At 45.1% G+C, this 15,229-nt stretch overlaps 1 protein-coding gene across 14 annotated transcripts in view; it reads right to left on the bottom strand.

Annotated features, from left to right (window-relative positions):
- The window catches only part of GTF2B (general transcription factor IIB), an 87,191-nt gene extending 73,441 nt beyond the window's left edge, over positions 1-13,750 (bottom strand). For 11 of the 14 annotated variants that reach the window (XR_014844867.1, XR_014844866.1, XR_014844870.1 and 8 more), the window contains exons 1-2: positions 13,666-13,750; positions 8,219-8,325 (exon numbers count right to left, since the gene is read on the bottom strand). Coding sequence is in view for 1 of the 14 variants with exons in the window: in XM_001929406.7 (XP_001929441.3) it covers positions 8,219-8,325; positions 13,666-13,682 (124 nt within the window). In the remaining 13 variants the exon portion in view is untranslated. The remainder of the gene's footprint in view (positions 1-8,218; positions 8,326-13,665) is intronic. The other 3 variants (XR_014844872.1, XR_014844873.1, XM_085024147.1) reach the window with 1 other exon arrangement.
- Between the last annotated feature and the right edge of the window lie 1,479 nt (positions 13,751-15,229).

The following is a 15,229-nucleotide window of genomic DNA, read 5'->3' as shown; positions in this document are numbered from 1 at the left end:
CATCCAGTGACAAATCATACTTCACATGTCCAAGATAATAACCTTATAATTCAAACACAAGAAGAAAATAAACTTACATATTATAAGCAGTACTAAAAATAGTGACCAAAAATTGGAAACAACCTAAATCATAGAAGAGATTACTAAATACTCCACAACCATTTAAATACTGGGGAAAAAATTAAGTATCAAACACGTAACAATCATATCTTCCAGAGATGGCAGCAATAATTATCTCGCGTTCCACACCGTTTGCATAAGAACTCATCACCTCACGTCGAGGTGGAGCTTGCTTCTCCTCCCCTTCCAGCCTGGGTGGGTCCTAGGACTGCTCTGACTGACAGAATGGAGACGTCGAGGTGGAGCTTGCTTCTCCTCCCCTTCCAGCCTGGGTGGGTCCCAGGACTGCTCTGACCGACAGAATGGAGACGTGACCCTCCTCGAGGCAGGGCCCTCACCACCCGAGTCCAGCTTCCACTCTCCCTCAAAATGCTTGCTCCTGGGCTACTTCTCTTAGAAACCGACCACCACGTATGAAACAGCACCACTCCAACACAACTACTGGGAAGCTTTATAGGACGACACACCCACGGGGGAAGGTCTGAGAGCCGAAAGGTACCGGAAACGTTATGCAAGTGGACCATCCAGGCTCAGCCAGTGCCGTGTGGAAAGAAACAAGGGCCCAGATGAGTCCTTCCCAAATTAATGGCCAATGACATAAACAAGCAAAATTAAATGGTTGTTGTAACCCATTAAGTTTTGAAGTGGTCTGCCATGCAACTGAACCAGAAACTGGTTCCTGAAAGTATGCTGCTGCTTTAGAAAATCCTAAAACCTGGGGCACTGGTTTTGAGGACTGGCTGTGGGCCTCAAGGAGTCTACGAATGAGGGTTTGGAGGACAGTGAGAAACGTGTTATTAGACAAGAGAAAAGGCACTTCCTATCACCTTTATTTTCATAGTATGAATTATTTCATTAAGCTGATAGTTATGTGCTCTCCTCTTGATGACTCAGTTGAGAGGGGTAACATACATATGGCTCTAAAAATGACAGCTGAGCAGCATCTAGTCTTCAGTTTAAACTTAAGGGGAGTTATTAACAATGGGCTACCCTAAGTGTTAAGAACACATTCAATACTAATTATGCACAGAATTGTTCAAAAATAATTCTAAAAAAGGTTTCAGTTTCTAAAGCTGTCTGGTGATTATTTAAACAGAAGGCTATTCAAAAAAGTGCTTATTCAATAAATGTGTTATAATCTAAAAACTTTCGGATAATGTAAAATTTCATGGCAAGCACCACCAAACGATACTGTCTAGATACACATCTCTAGGAACATCAGTATCTCACACATGAAAAAGCCACAAATGTTATGCCCTTACTGGACTGCGGGTATTCTCCCAGCTAAATTTCTTCCCCATCTTCAGAGTATTAGATCACGGCTGAATTGAGCTGACGACAAAGAGCACACGCCTTCCAACTAGCAAGACAAAGATCTCCCACCGTGGCTCGGTGGTTAACGAACCTGGCTAGTAACCATGAGGCTGTGGGTTCAATCCCTGGCCCCACTCAGTGGCTTAAGGATCTGGTGTGACCGTGAGCTGTGGTGTAGGTCACAGATGCAGCTCGGATCCCATGTTGCTGTGGCCCTGGTGTAGGCCGGCAGCTACAGCTTGGATTCGACCCCTAGCCTGAGAACCTCTGCATGCTGCGGGTGTAGCCCTAAAAAGACAAAAGCCAAACAAAACAAACCTAGCAAGATGATACAAATCTAAATTTATTATTGATGTATGACAATGATATAGGTTTGTATGTAAATGTACATGTATTTTTAAAATTTAGACTCGTGGAGTGTAATGTTATTTTCAACATGATTTGACTGATGACGTCTTTAGCAAAAGAGCTTTGTTAGCAGACTCTTGCTTGCCTGCCCTGTGTCGCCATGGAACAGATTCTTCACTTGAAGGTCATCATATTAACACATTTCCCCACAAACGTCTGTGAATGAGATGACTGAATATTTTTTTTTGTCTTTTGTCTTTTTTTGTTGTTGTTGTTGTTGTTGCTGTTGTTGTTGCTATTTCTTGGGCCGCTCCCGCGGCATATGGAGGTTCCCAGGCTAGGGGTTGAATCGGAGCTGTAGCCACCGGCCTACGCCAGAGCCACAGCAACGCGGGATCCGAGCCGCGTCTGCAACCTACACCACAGCTCACGGCAACGCCGGATCGTTAACCCACTGAGCAAGGGCAGGGACCGAACCCGCAACCTCATGGTTCCTAGTCGGATTCGTTAACCACTGCGCCACGACGGGAACTCCGAGATGACTGAATATTTTAAAACAAGTGTTTGTTATATTTTATGTCAGAAAAGCCAGTATCACAAACAGATATTCCTAATAAAGAAAAGTTGAATGAGATATTTTTAAATTTCCAGACCTTAACATTTAGCCTAGCACGTTTAGCTGAATGAAATGTAGTCGTTTTGGTGCTAGTGTTCAAGACTGACAAAATAACAAAAAATTAACTTCCCCTTGTTTGACAGAGCAGAAAATGCAAGTAAAAATTAGGGATTCCAGTGAGTCCCCTTGGTGGCTCAGCAGTTAACTAGCCTGACTGGCATCGATGAGGATGCAGGTTTGATCCCTGGCCTTGCTCAGTGGCTTAAGGATGTGGCATTGCCATGAGCTTGGATCCTATGTTGCTGTGGCTGTGTTGCAGGACGGGAGCTGTAGCTCTGATTTGCCTCTAGCCTGGGAACTTCTACATGCCTTGGGTGCAACCCTAAAAAGCAAAAAAAAAAAAAAAAAAAAAAAAATTAGGGATTCCAAGCACAAAAAAGCATGTAAGCCTTGTGGATTATATCTTCCTTCTCCAGTGGCTTCAATTTACTGTCTTGTTAGTCAAGGGAGAAGCGAAACTGATGGGAATTTTTGCACTACTTCTTTTAAGTGGCTAAGAGATCAGAAGAACCAAGAATGTGACATTATCTTTAATCTTCTCAATCTTCTGTCTCTGTCTCACTCTTACCTATTATCAATCGGAACACTCTGGAAGAATCAGAACACTCTTATTTAACTCAGGAGTCAGCAAACACTTCTGCAAAGGGCCACACAGTACATATTTTAGGCTTTGTGGATCAAGAGGCTATACTGAGAATATTAATGTAGGTACTTATATAAAGAAAAAAATCCACAAGCTTTTTTTTACTTTTGCTTTTAGGGCTACACCGACAGCACACAGAGGTTCCCAGGCTAGGAGCTGAATCAGAACTACAGCTACTGGCCTACACCACAGCTCACGGCAATGCCAGATCTTTAACCCACTGAGCCAGGCCAGGGATAGAACCTGCCTCCTCACAAACAGTAGTTGGGTTATTTCCGCTGAGCCACAATGGGAACTCCAAAATCCATAAGGTTTTTAAGATAAAATTTAAAATAATAATTGCGTATAATTTGTTGTAATACATTTCTACCACTGAGAAGAATAGAATTCTCTTTTGAGATAACATTTCACTTAACTGGAGTTCAGCAGTTCCCTATTATCAAAATCAATTACAAATGTTCGCCTGTCAATGCTGTGTTAAAAAGATTTTATGTATTTCTTTTCTATAAATGTCTTTTTCACACAGACAAGTACTGTCAAATACTGATAGTAATCCACAAGCCTATGATTTTAATTGAGCATATTCATTGCTTGGAAGGCATTTATAGAATTTCATTACATTCTTCTGATATTTGCCTTTTAACATGTCATTACATTGTAGATTAAAAATTTCCAATTGAAGGTTCGACAGAATCCCTTTAATTGCAGTTAAACAATTTTAAAATATGAAAATTCCCTTTGCACTTTGCAACCAGGTCTGAAAAGCACTGATTAAAACATAGTTTGAGTTTGGAAAACATATCCAGGGCAGATCTGTGTGGAAATGAAAAGCTTAGTTCTTGTTTTACTTTCCAAGAGCAGTGGAAGAATATAAAATACATTAAAGCAAATTGACATTACTTATGATCCAAAAATGTTAGCTGTTGTTAAACTGGCTTTACTACAGTGTAATCAACATGCAGGCACTATTCTGCCTGCAGTTCTAGACTGAATTAATAAACAGCAGCAAGTATGCAGGAAAGCCAAACTTTAGAAGCCATCTGTGCTCAATAGTGGTGACTGAAGGCAGTGCTGGTTCAGAAAACCTTTGGCCTGGCCCTGAGCTAAAAACAAAAAAGCCACAAAGAAAATTGTGGCACTGCTAAGATACTAACTTACCATGTGGTAGGGCAGGTCAGAATACCAGGCTTCTATTTCTGACAAAAATTTCTAAGAACTGGAGTTCCCAACATGGCGCAGCAGAAATGAATCCAACGAGGAACCATGAGGTTGTGGGTTTGATCCCTGGCCTCGCTCAGTGGGTTAAGGATCTGGCGTTGCTAGGAGTTGAGGTGTAGCCCAGTAGCTGCAGCTCTGATTAGATCCCTAGCCTGGGAACCTCCATATGCCGAGGGTGCAGCCCTAAAAAGACAAAAGACACCAAAAAATTTTCTAAGAACTGACGACAGTTAAGTCCATGAGAACGAAGGAACCACTGACACTACTGGATCAGTGACACACGATGGAGTCAAACCTTTTCCACAACATACCTGGTGAATAATAAAATGAATAATACGGACTTGAAATTCTTCCATTTTCACAATCTTTGTAAGTTTGTCTAGGTTTTCTGCTCCACACGCTCCTTTTAACACATCCTAGCAGATTCCACTTTAGGTTGTACTGAATCAGTATTTCTGCACCTTATCTGGAAGTGGTTTCTCCTGTAGTTGTTCCATGCAGCTGATTCACAGTCACTTGAAACTCTGCACTGACTCCTGAATAAACAACTCAGCAGTATCAGTAACACCTGTCTAGTCATCAAGAGTCTAGAAAAATATTTGAAATAAATCCCTCTGATTTTTAATTGACTACTGATGCCACTGCCAATGTCCTTAACTCTTCAAGTGACTGTTTCTACTGAAAGCTAATAATCTTTCTTTTTTTGGTCTTTTTGTCTTTTTAGGGCCGCACCCACGGCATATGGAGGTTCCCAGGCTAGGAGTCTAACCTGAGCTGTAGCCACCAGCCTACGCCAGAGCCACAGCACCACCAGATCTGAGCCTCGTCTGCAACCTACACCACAGCTCACGGCAACGCCGGATCGTTAACCCACTGAGCAAGGGCAGGGACCGAACCCGCAACCTCATGGTTCCTAGTCGGATTTGTTAACCACTGCGCCACGACGGGAACTCCTGAAAGCTAATAATCTTAAATAAGTTTATTTTCTCTGGACACATCTCTCTAGCTGCTACCATCGAACACAGATTAATCAATTCATCACTGGTAAATGGCTGTCCTTACAAATGAACCACTCTGTAGCCTTATTTATGTACTTGCTTTTTAGGCCATACCTGCAACTTATGGAAGTTCTTGGACTAAGGGTTGAATTGGAGCTGCTTACACCACAGCCACACAGGATCTGAGCCATGTCTGTGATCTACACCACAGCTCACAGCCAACATTGGATCCTTAACCCACCGAGCGAGGCCAGGGATCGAACCAACATCCTCATGGATACTAGTTGGGTTCATAACCCTCTGAGCCATGGCAGAAACTCCCAGCTTTGTTTTTATTTTATTTTTATGAAGAAATTCTGCTGTACTGGAGTTCCCGTCGTGGCCCAGGCTTGGATCCTGCGTTGTTGTGGCTCTGGTGCAGGCTGGTGGCTACAGCTCCGATTCGACCCCTAGCCTGGGAACCTCCATATGCCGCGAGAGTGGCCCAAGAAAATGGCAAAAAGACAAAAAAAAAAAAAAAAAAAAAAGAAAAGAAATTCTGCTGTACTAAGATATCCCACTGGACATATTCTAAATTTTCTGACCATTGCTGTCCTGAGTTGGTGTTGTGATGAGCGATTAGTCTGGTAACATCAGAGTTTGCTGTCTTCTTCGACACAGCCACAGCGACGCTGCGTAATAAACACCATGCTTTGCCATACACCTCATTAGGCCTTAAAAGCATGACATTCAAAGTTCGCTTTTTCTTATTTTGACATGATGGGTATGTAACGGCAGAAAAATAAACACATGCTGCAGTGCGGAGGTACGCCTGGCACTCAGAAAGCTCTCGATCCATGCCTGCGTCACTGGGATCTGCAGTGCGCTGAACACCAGGATGGTGTGACCAGAGGACCACACGTGGTTTCTGTTGCAACCACTAAATTCAGCTGCTGCAACATGAGAGCGGTCACAGACAACAGATTAACAAATAAAATGTGGCTATGTTCCAATAAAACTTTATTTATGGGCACTAAAGTTTGAATTAGATATTTTCATGTCCCAAATTATTATTTTGATTTTTTTCAACCATTAAAAAATGTAAAAGTCATTCTGAGCACAAAAGCCACATAAAAAACAGGCGATGGGTCAGAGTCAGCCAATCTCAGACTGAACTCACTTGTTACGAAAGGCAGCACAGAAATCTGGGGGAGATCCTGTCGCGGCTCAGTGGAAGCAAGCCTGACTAGTATCCATGAGGACTAGTATCCATGAGGACTAGTATCCACGAGGACTAGTATCCACCCTGACTAGTATCCATGAGGACTAGTATCCACCCTGACTAGTATCCATGAGGACTAGTATCCACGAGGACTAGTATCCACCCTGACTAGTATCCACGAGGACTAGTATCCACCCTGACTAGTATCCATGAGGGCTAGGGTTTGATCCCTGGCCTTGCTCGGTGGATCAAAGATCCGGTTTTGCCACGAGCTGTGGGGTAGGTCGTAGATGCAGCTTGGATCCAGGGTTGCTGTGGCTGTGGGGTAGGCCAGCAGCTGCAGCTCTGATTAGACCCCTAGCCTGGGAACCTCCACATGCTGCAGGTGTGACCCTAAAAAGCAAAAAAAGAAATCTGGCTCCTTTGCAGACAGTGGAATTAGACTGCCACAGCCTACTTAAACTTCAGCTTCCTCATCTCCACCATGTTAGGTCTCATCTCACAGGTGTCTCTAAGGACAAACTGAGTGAAGATCTAAGTCATTTACAACAGTTTTCAGCATCAGCAGTATATTAGCTGTTAACAGTGCTTACTGAGTAGAATACAATTGCAAATGGATTCCAATTCCTATTAACAACTCTGCATGATTTAAAACTTCCACTGGAGGCCTGAGGCAAGCAGTCTACTTGGATGAAATCTGATAGCTGTCCCCAAGTAAGACACTTCCACGGTCCCTCACGGTCCCTCACCATTAACGTTTGTTACAGCAGCTTTGTAAGTACTTCAAACTGCTAAGTGAAACTAAATCCTTTACTCAGGTGCTGAGTGCAACCACACCCTAAGCAAATTTTACTAGATGATCTCTAAGTTATGCTGTATCATCTAGATTAGCGAGCAAGAGGGAATAAAAGTGAAATTTTAAGTAGTATTTTTGACAATGACAATTTTATATTAGAAATTCACAAATACATCGTTCGATATCAGCAAATAAAAATTAAAACACATCAAAAACATTAAAACAAATCTTCTCTGTTGACTAAAAGGCCTTGAATGAGACTCAGTACCTTTATAAAGATATACCTTTATTACTCTGAAATAAATCATGCTTATCTACCTTTATTACTCCAAAATTAATCATGTTTAACTATATAAAAGTCACTAAAGTTAAATTATATTTATTCATTATTTCATATGCATGAGTCTGCAACCAGTATTTAATTAAGACTAAGGCCTGTGGGTGTTTTTCTTTTAGATCAGCTATCTGTTTTTTCTTTTTAGTGCCGCACCTGTGGCCTATTTAAATTCCCAGGCTAGGAGTCAAATCAGAGGTGCAGCTGCCGGCCTACACCACAGCCACAGCCACAGGGGATCCTTAAGCCATTTAGTGAGGTCAGGGATCAAACCTGCATCCTCATGGATACTAGATGGGTTCTTAACCCTCTGAGCCCCAACGGGAACTCCAGCTGTCTCAATTTTCAATGACTACTTCTACCCCACAGTATGAAATATATGCATTTGCATAGATAATACAGCGTCTCTGATTCTACTTGTTTCCTTTTTTCTAATCCTTGTTTCACAATAAATCTGAACTATCTGTAGGGGAAAAAACTCAAAATGTATTAATTGAAAGAGTTTGGAAAATATACAAAAGCCAAGTACCCAAAACAGTGATTTCGGTTAAAACCATAATAACAGCTCACCTACAACCAGGCCACATTCAGGACAGATCATATCACCAGCTCTGTAGTCTTCCACTAAGATTGCATCTGGATGGTTTGGACATGTGACTCTTGGAAGAGCATCCAAACTAGATAAAAAAAAAAAAAAATTTTTTTTAATATTCTCCTAACCTACACGCAACATAGTTCTAGTCTTTTTTGGGGGGGGGGATTTTGAACACTTTTCCAATACTACATTTATAATTTTTGTTAAATTTTCAAAGGAAACATCCTAGTCAGGATACTTTAAATCCTAGCTGGTAAAGAACAGATTCCACTGGAATTTTTTTTTTTTTTTCTTTTTTGGCCCACACCCGAGGCATATGGAAGAACCAGGCTAGGTGGGGGTCGAATCAGAGCAACACACGACAGCCACAGCAATGCGGGATCTGAACCGAATCTGCAACCTACACCACAGCTCACACCAGATCCTTAACCCAATGAGCGAGGCCAGGGATTGAACCTGTGTCTTTATGGATACTAGTTGGGTTTGTTACCACTGAGCCATGAGAGGAACTCCCTGGAATAGTTACTGGTTTGAAGACATGGAAAGCTTTAAAAACTTAAATGGGGGCTTATCAGACACAACTTAGATTTACAAGGAGATCCTGCTGAATAGCATTGAAAACTATGTTGAGATACTCATGTTGCAACAGAAGAAAGGGTGGGGGAAAAATATAATTGTAATGTATACATGTAAGGATAACCTGACCCCCTTGCTGTACAGTGGGAAAATAAAAAAAATATATATTAAAAAAAAAAACTTAAATGGAAAACAAGTGTTTTTTCTCTTGACATGTAGGCTACTGAAATGCTTACAAATCCATGAGCATGGAAATAACTAGCTACCATAACAACAGCAACATTTACATGTAACTATCTGAATTTGCTACTCTTGCCACTAATTCCTCTGGTCAGAGAATACATGTTAAATCTGTATTATTCTACTTGCTGGATACCTAGTAATAAACTAGAATAGTACACTGAACCTATAAAAGGAGGTAGTGATTTCATTTGGTCCAGAACTGAGTTTGTCAGCATTCAGTAAATGGTTTCAAAAGCTACTTTTAGGAGTTCCCGTCGTGGCGCAGTGGTTAACGAATCCGACTAGGAACCATGAGGTTGCGGGTTCGGTCCCTGCCCTTGCTCAGTGGGTTAACGATCCGGCGTTGCTGTGAGCTGTGGTGTAGTTTGCAGACGCGGCTCGGATCCCACGTTGCTGTGGCTCTGGCGTAGGCCGGTGGCTACAGCTCCGATTCGACCCCTAGCCTGGGAACCTCCATATGCTGCGGGAGCGGCCCAAGAAATAGCAACAACAACACAAAAGACAAAAAAAAAAAAAAAAAAAAGCTACTTTTAAATCTATCTGTGAATTTGCTCGATTATTATATTTTGAAAATAAGTCAATTTGGGGAAGACAGATCAGCCTTAAATGACCCAAGAGAGTCAGTTTTAAAAAAGAACAAAGACATTTAACACACATTTCTCATTTTTTTTTGGGGGGGGTCTTTTCCTCTTTTTAGCGCCACACCCGTGGCATATGGAGGTTCCCAGGCTAGGGGTCAAATCAGAGCTGTGGCCACCGGCCTATGGCACAATGTGGCATCTGAGGCGAGTCAGCGACCTGCACCATAGCTCACAGCAAGCCGGATCTTTTTTTTTTTTTTTTTTGTCATTTCTTGGGCCGCTCCCGCAGCATATGGAGGTTCCCAGGCTAGGGGTCGAATTGGAGCTGTAGCCACCGGTCTACACCAGAGCCACAGCAACATGGGATCCGAGCCTCGTCTGCAACCTATACCACAGCTCACGGCAATGCCGGATCCTTAACCCACTGAGCAAGGCCAGGGATTGAACGCGCAACCTCATGGTTCCTGGTCGGATTCATTAACCACTGTGCCACGACGGGAACTCCAAGCAAGCTGGATCTTTAACCCACTGAGCGAGGCCAGGGATCAAACCCACGTCCTGGTGGATGCTAGTTGGGTTCGTTAACCACTGAGCCACGACAGGAACTCCATTAACTTACGTTTCTTAATTATTTCTGGGGATGTGACCTTACAATCATAAAATGTCTGCTATCATTGAAAATAACCCCTTTTTAAAAGTTCCCACCTGAAATACTATAGAACAGTTATGTTTTAGCCATCACAAATACACATGTAAAAAGACAACATCAACCATTCTGAAACCATGTTAAACAGGTATCTGTGAATTTGGATAGTTTCTCAAACTACCAAGTACAATTCAGAATGTTAACTCTCAACAGAGGTACTTCTGGAGTTTCCATCGTGGCGCAGTGAAACAAATCCAACTAGGAACCATGAGGTTTCGAGTTTGATCTCTGGCCTCACTCAATGGGTTAAGGATCCGGCGTGAACTGTGGTGTAGGTCGCAGACGTGGCTTGGATCCCATGTTGCTGTGGCTGTGGTGCAGGCCGGCAGCTACAGCTCTGATTAGATCCCTAGGCCTGGGAACCTCCATATGCCTTGGGTGCGGCCCTAAAAGGACAAAAGATCAAACAAATCAAAGATAACAGGTAATTCCCGCTAAAAAATTGATAAAATAATCCACATTCCAAAAATTTATATAATCAGGTTAACCAAAACAGGTCTTTTCACTGGGAAAATAAAGGATGGAAGTTTGCTTTATATTCATGCTTATTCCATAAATTCCTATTAGGAAAATATTTTAATAAATTGTAACAAATAAAATATTAAGAAATTGGCATAATTATAAAAGGTTGTCAAAGGAAACGTCGGCAGAGAACAGAAATTACAAATGTATAAAATGGGCAGCTGTGACACACAGCATACATGGGACCGACACATTCTGCACTATTAAATGGCAGAGAGAATATCACATGCACATATATGAATATAAAAATGATATAAAACATGTCGAAGATGGGCTAAGCGGAAAGAGCACTGCAGAGATTTTATAGAAAGTGAAAAAAGCGTAACTACAATTACACGAAATAACATGAATGAATCTCAAAATGCTGATCAAAAGACCCCCACAGGGGACGACACGTGCATTTATACATAAAGCTTCCATCGGGTAAAACAAATCTATGGTGTTCGAAGTCAGGCTGTGGTTCTTCTCAGGTGAAAAGCAAAGGGGCAGAGAGCGTTCCTCTTCGACTGCTCTTTGGAAGGAACACAGGTTAGGACTACACGTTTGCTAAAGCACAGAATCATTCGGAAAACTCGGAGCAACTGGCTACAAGGGCTGCTCTGGAGAAGACTTAGGAGCCAGGAGCTCAGGAAGGAAGGAAGCTGCTGCTCACTCTTCTTGGGTGTGTACAATTCGCACGTGTGTTACTCAACGCAAAATAAAATGAAACTACTGGAAACAGTCCACTTCTAAACAAACTACCCACCAGGGTAACAAATGAGGAACCTCAAGAGTGGGGTGGTGGGAGGACAAAGGGGGCACAAGAGGGAAGAATCCAGCAAACTGCCCCCACTGACACTGGAACAATTAGGCGACCTAAGGAGCCAGGCAGCTCCCAACTGCACTCTCCAGTATTTTCGGGAGGCCTACTGTGTGCCCAGTACTGTACACAGATTACTCATCTTCACAGCAACCCTGCAAATTAAGCAATGTCTCCACTTGATTTTTGTCTTTTTAGGGCTGCACCCACGGCGTATGGAGCTTCCCAGGCTAGGGGTCCAACGAGAGCTACAGCTGCCGGCCTGCACCACGGCCACAGCACACGGGATCCTTAACCCAATGAGCAAGGTCAGGGATTGAACCTGCGTCCTCCCGGATACAGATCAGATTCCTTTCCGCTGAGCCACAACGGGAACTCCCACAATATCCCCACTTTAAAAACAATGCTCACAGAACGATTTTCCTGAAGTCACAGAATCAGTAAGTGGTAAAGTGTAGCTTTGAACTCAGAGTATTTCTGTTCTCCGCTTTGAAGACAGCAGGCCGTTCCAGAGCCCAGTACCTGTACATCTTCCTCAGGGAAAAGCTCACAGCACAAATCCTAACATTTACCTTTGTTCTCACTGGTATATGGAGAGACAGACAACCGCAATGACATATTTAAGATCCGGACATGCCCCGAGAAACGTATTTCAAGGACGTTTTTAACAAATGGAGACAATGAGGGCACAGAGAGGACACGTGCCATGTGTTCTTTCAGTAAAAAATCCATCCAGTGAATGTGCTGCATCCAGCTGCTACAACATTTCCTTCAAACACAAGTTTCTGCTCTGTTATCTACAAAAGCCCCACTGTGACCCCCTTTCCCACCGACTGCCCCAGCAGACTGTCAGCTGTTTTCAGGTGTCTTTGGGAAGCTCGTTCTCCATTTACCTACAAGGAAGCCTTACCTGACAGAGCCACACCCAGACAGAACGTTCAATCCCAGAAGTACAATCAGTAAACAAGTGTCACTGGCTTTGAGAGCTGCCTCCAGTTGTTTTAGCTAAAGCCCTCTCCTCCTCCCTCCTTGCTGAAATACAGCAACAAAAAGTAATGGGCCTTGGCCGTCACCAGAAAGGGCCTGGATTTCTCCAGCTTCCTATTTTGTGATAATGGCTTTCACAGGGAATTCAACGCCACAGACGATACCAAGCTCAGAAAAATCATGCCAGAGGTGCCTGTCTTCTAGAAGCTACAGAACTGGATTTGATACTTTCAATACATTCTGAGTAACGAGAGGCCAAGTACGGTAACAGAAAAGAGACGCTACACTGTTCTCACATTAACCTCGGAAGAGACACCACTGGTACGACTCGGTGTATTTACGCTTGGGCACAAACCCTAGTATCTACCTCACAGTGGTCACGAGGGAGGCAATTAGGGTCTGCAAGCATTTCTCAGGTCACAGGACTAAGGGCCGTCTCCATGGCACTGCATCCATTTCCTGCAGATTGGACTACACCACGCTCAAAACCTACAGAAGAGAGGCTTCCCCGCACACGTCGGTCGTCTTCCGCAGGCAAGCCTTTCCGGAGCAGAACGCAGAAGACGTGCGGACAGGAGCCTCCCACGAGAGAACGCAGCCTCGCTCAGAAAGGCCCCGGCTCCCACCGCGCACCTGCGGGACGCCAGGGACGGCCGTCCGCCCCAACCCTCCGGCTGTCAGGTCGCCGGCGGCCTGGACCTGACCCTTCCCGCTCTTCGGGGAGGAGGAGTCACGGCCCCTCGGGCTGGTGGAGCCGCAGACGGAAAACAGGCCAAGAAGTTAGCCGAACAAGACAGGACGGCTGGACCAGCTGCAGAGGACGCGAGGCCGGGGCCGGGACCCGGGAGCCCCAGACAGGGAAGCGCCGGCGGCCGGTACCCCGCGCCGCCCCCGCATCGGGAAGCGCCTTTGTCCCGGCGGCCGGCCGCCCGCCGCCTGTCCCCGCACCCCGGCCCTGGGGGCCCGCCCGCCGCCCGGCCTCGGCTGCCCGGCCCCCCGCAGGCTCACCGGCTGGTCGACGCCATCTTCACGGCCCCTCCGGCTCCCGACCGGCGACGACGACGGACGCCCGCAAACAGGAAGCGCTTGCGGCGACGAGACGCGGCGAGCCGAGCTTTTATAGGCGAGCCGTCCACGCAGGCGTCATCGGGCGCGGCTACGGGTCGGGAGAAGGGCCAAGAAAGTGAGCTCCTGGACGCCACGTGCTTTGCGTTTTCTCATTTTCCTTTTCGGTCTCGGTGGTTTCCCGGTCGCCGGCACATCGAGGCAACTACTCAGGAAAACGCTCAAGGGCTCCAGCAAACGGGCTACACCTGACACCCTCAACTTGGCTGGGTCAAAACACCAGGACAACCCGGGCTTTGGAGGGGGCAAAGCCCTCACCCCCCAGGGCTAACCACCCCTCCCCCGCCGGGAGTCGGCGCTCAGCTCTTACTTGCCCAGAGGGCGATTCCACCTAGGTATTTGGAATAAAGAGGAATGCACTTAGGTCAGCCCAGATGTCAGTTCAGGCTCAGTCATCCCCTAGCAAGCTGTGTCTTCCTTCGCCCTTCGCACCTGGGGGCAAGAGGCAATAGCATCTGCCTTGTGTACCCTTTTAGAATTGGCAGGAGATGAAACAAACTGTGGGAGAGCATTGTGCACCCGTGAGGCAGGGAGATGCGGGCCTTACCTTCCTGTTGTTGTCATGGTCTTTGCAACTTGGGCATAGCTGAAATACAGAGAATTTACCAGAACGTTCAGATACCCCAAAAGTCCCTAAATTTATTAAATACCCAAACTAATGGCACAAAATTAATAAAAACAACAGCAACACTATCACTACGTCGTTGAAAACAAACTACCCTTGGCCCAGTGGGAATAGAGGGAAAAGGGTTTCTGTGGGGATGAGCACTTAGAATACTGCGGCTGCTTTGTTCTTTGGGGCATGGAACTGACACCACTGGGCAAACGTTGTTTCCTTGAAAGGTGGGGAAGTCTTGCTTCCTTAGAAAGAAAAAGGTGTGTAAGAGGGAGAAGTTTAGGAACTCATATAGGAGTGGGGATGGGGGAGCTTTTTTTTTGGTCTTCCCAACTAACTCTGCAATTAAAAACCCTGACTATTTTTGTGGGGGCTTTTCTCCCACAATATCTGGTAAAGCTTCAAAACACCAGAGTTCCCGTCATTGCTCAGCTGTTGACGAACCTGACTAGCATCCATGAGGAAGCCGGTTTGATCCCTGGCCCTGTTCAGTGGGTTAAGGAGCTGGCACTGCTGTGGCTGTGATGTAGGTGGGCGGCTACAGCTCCGATCTGACCCCTAGCCTGGGAACCTCCATATGCTGCCGGTGCGGCCCTAAAAAGCGCACACACAAAAAGCCAATTCATCTCAGCTGTGCCAAATGTTACCAGGAGAGGGCTTGCAGGTGCTGCGCCCCAATCTGGCAGAAGTTTCCATAGCAGAGCTTCTTGCCTTGGGAGAAGGGTGAGAGGAGGAGGAAGGGAACCAGGGGGGCACTCTTGAGCGTGAAGATAAGGACCCACCACCCGGTGGTTTAGGGTGGGCATTACATGAAGGAAGAAGCTATCAGAG

This window comes from Sus scrofa, chromosome 4 (genome assembly GCF_054392235.1).
Source record: "Sus scrofa isolate SSC_HxYL_T2T_F1_AM1 chromosome 4, Sscrofa_HxYL_maternal_Yorkshire_Landrace_v2.0, whole genome shotgun sequence".
NCBI lineage: Eukaryota > Metazoa > Chordata > Mammalia > Artiodactyla > Suidae > Sus > Sus scrofa.
The sequence above is the reverse complement of the archived record's forward strand: the minus strand, read 5'-3'. Positions and strand labels throughout refer to the sequence as shown.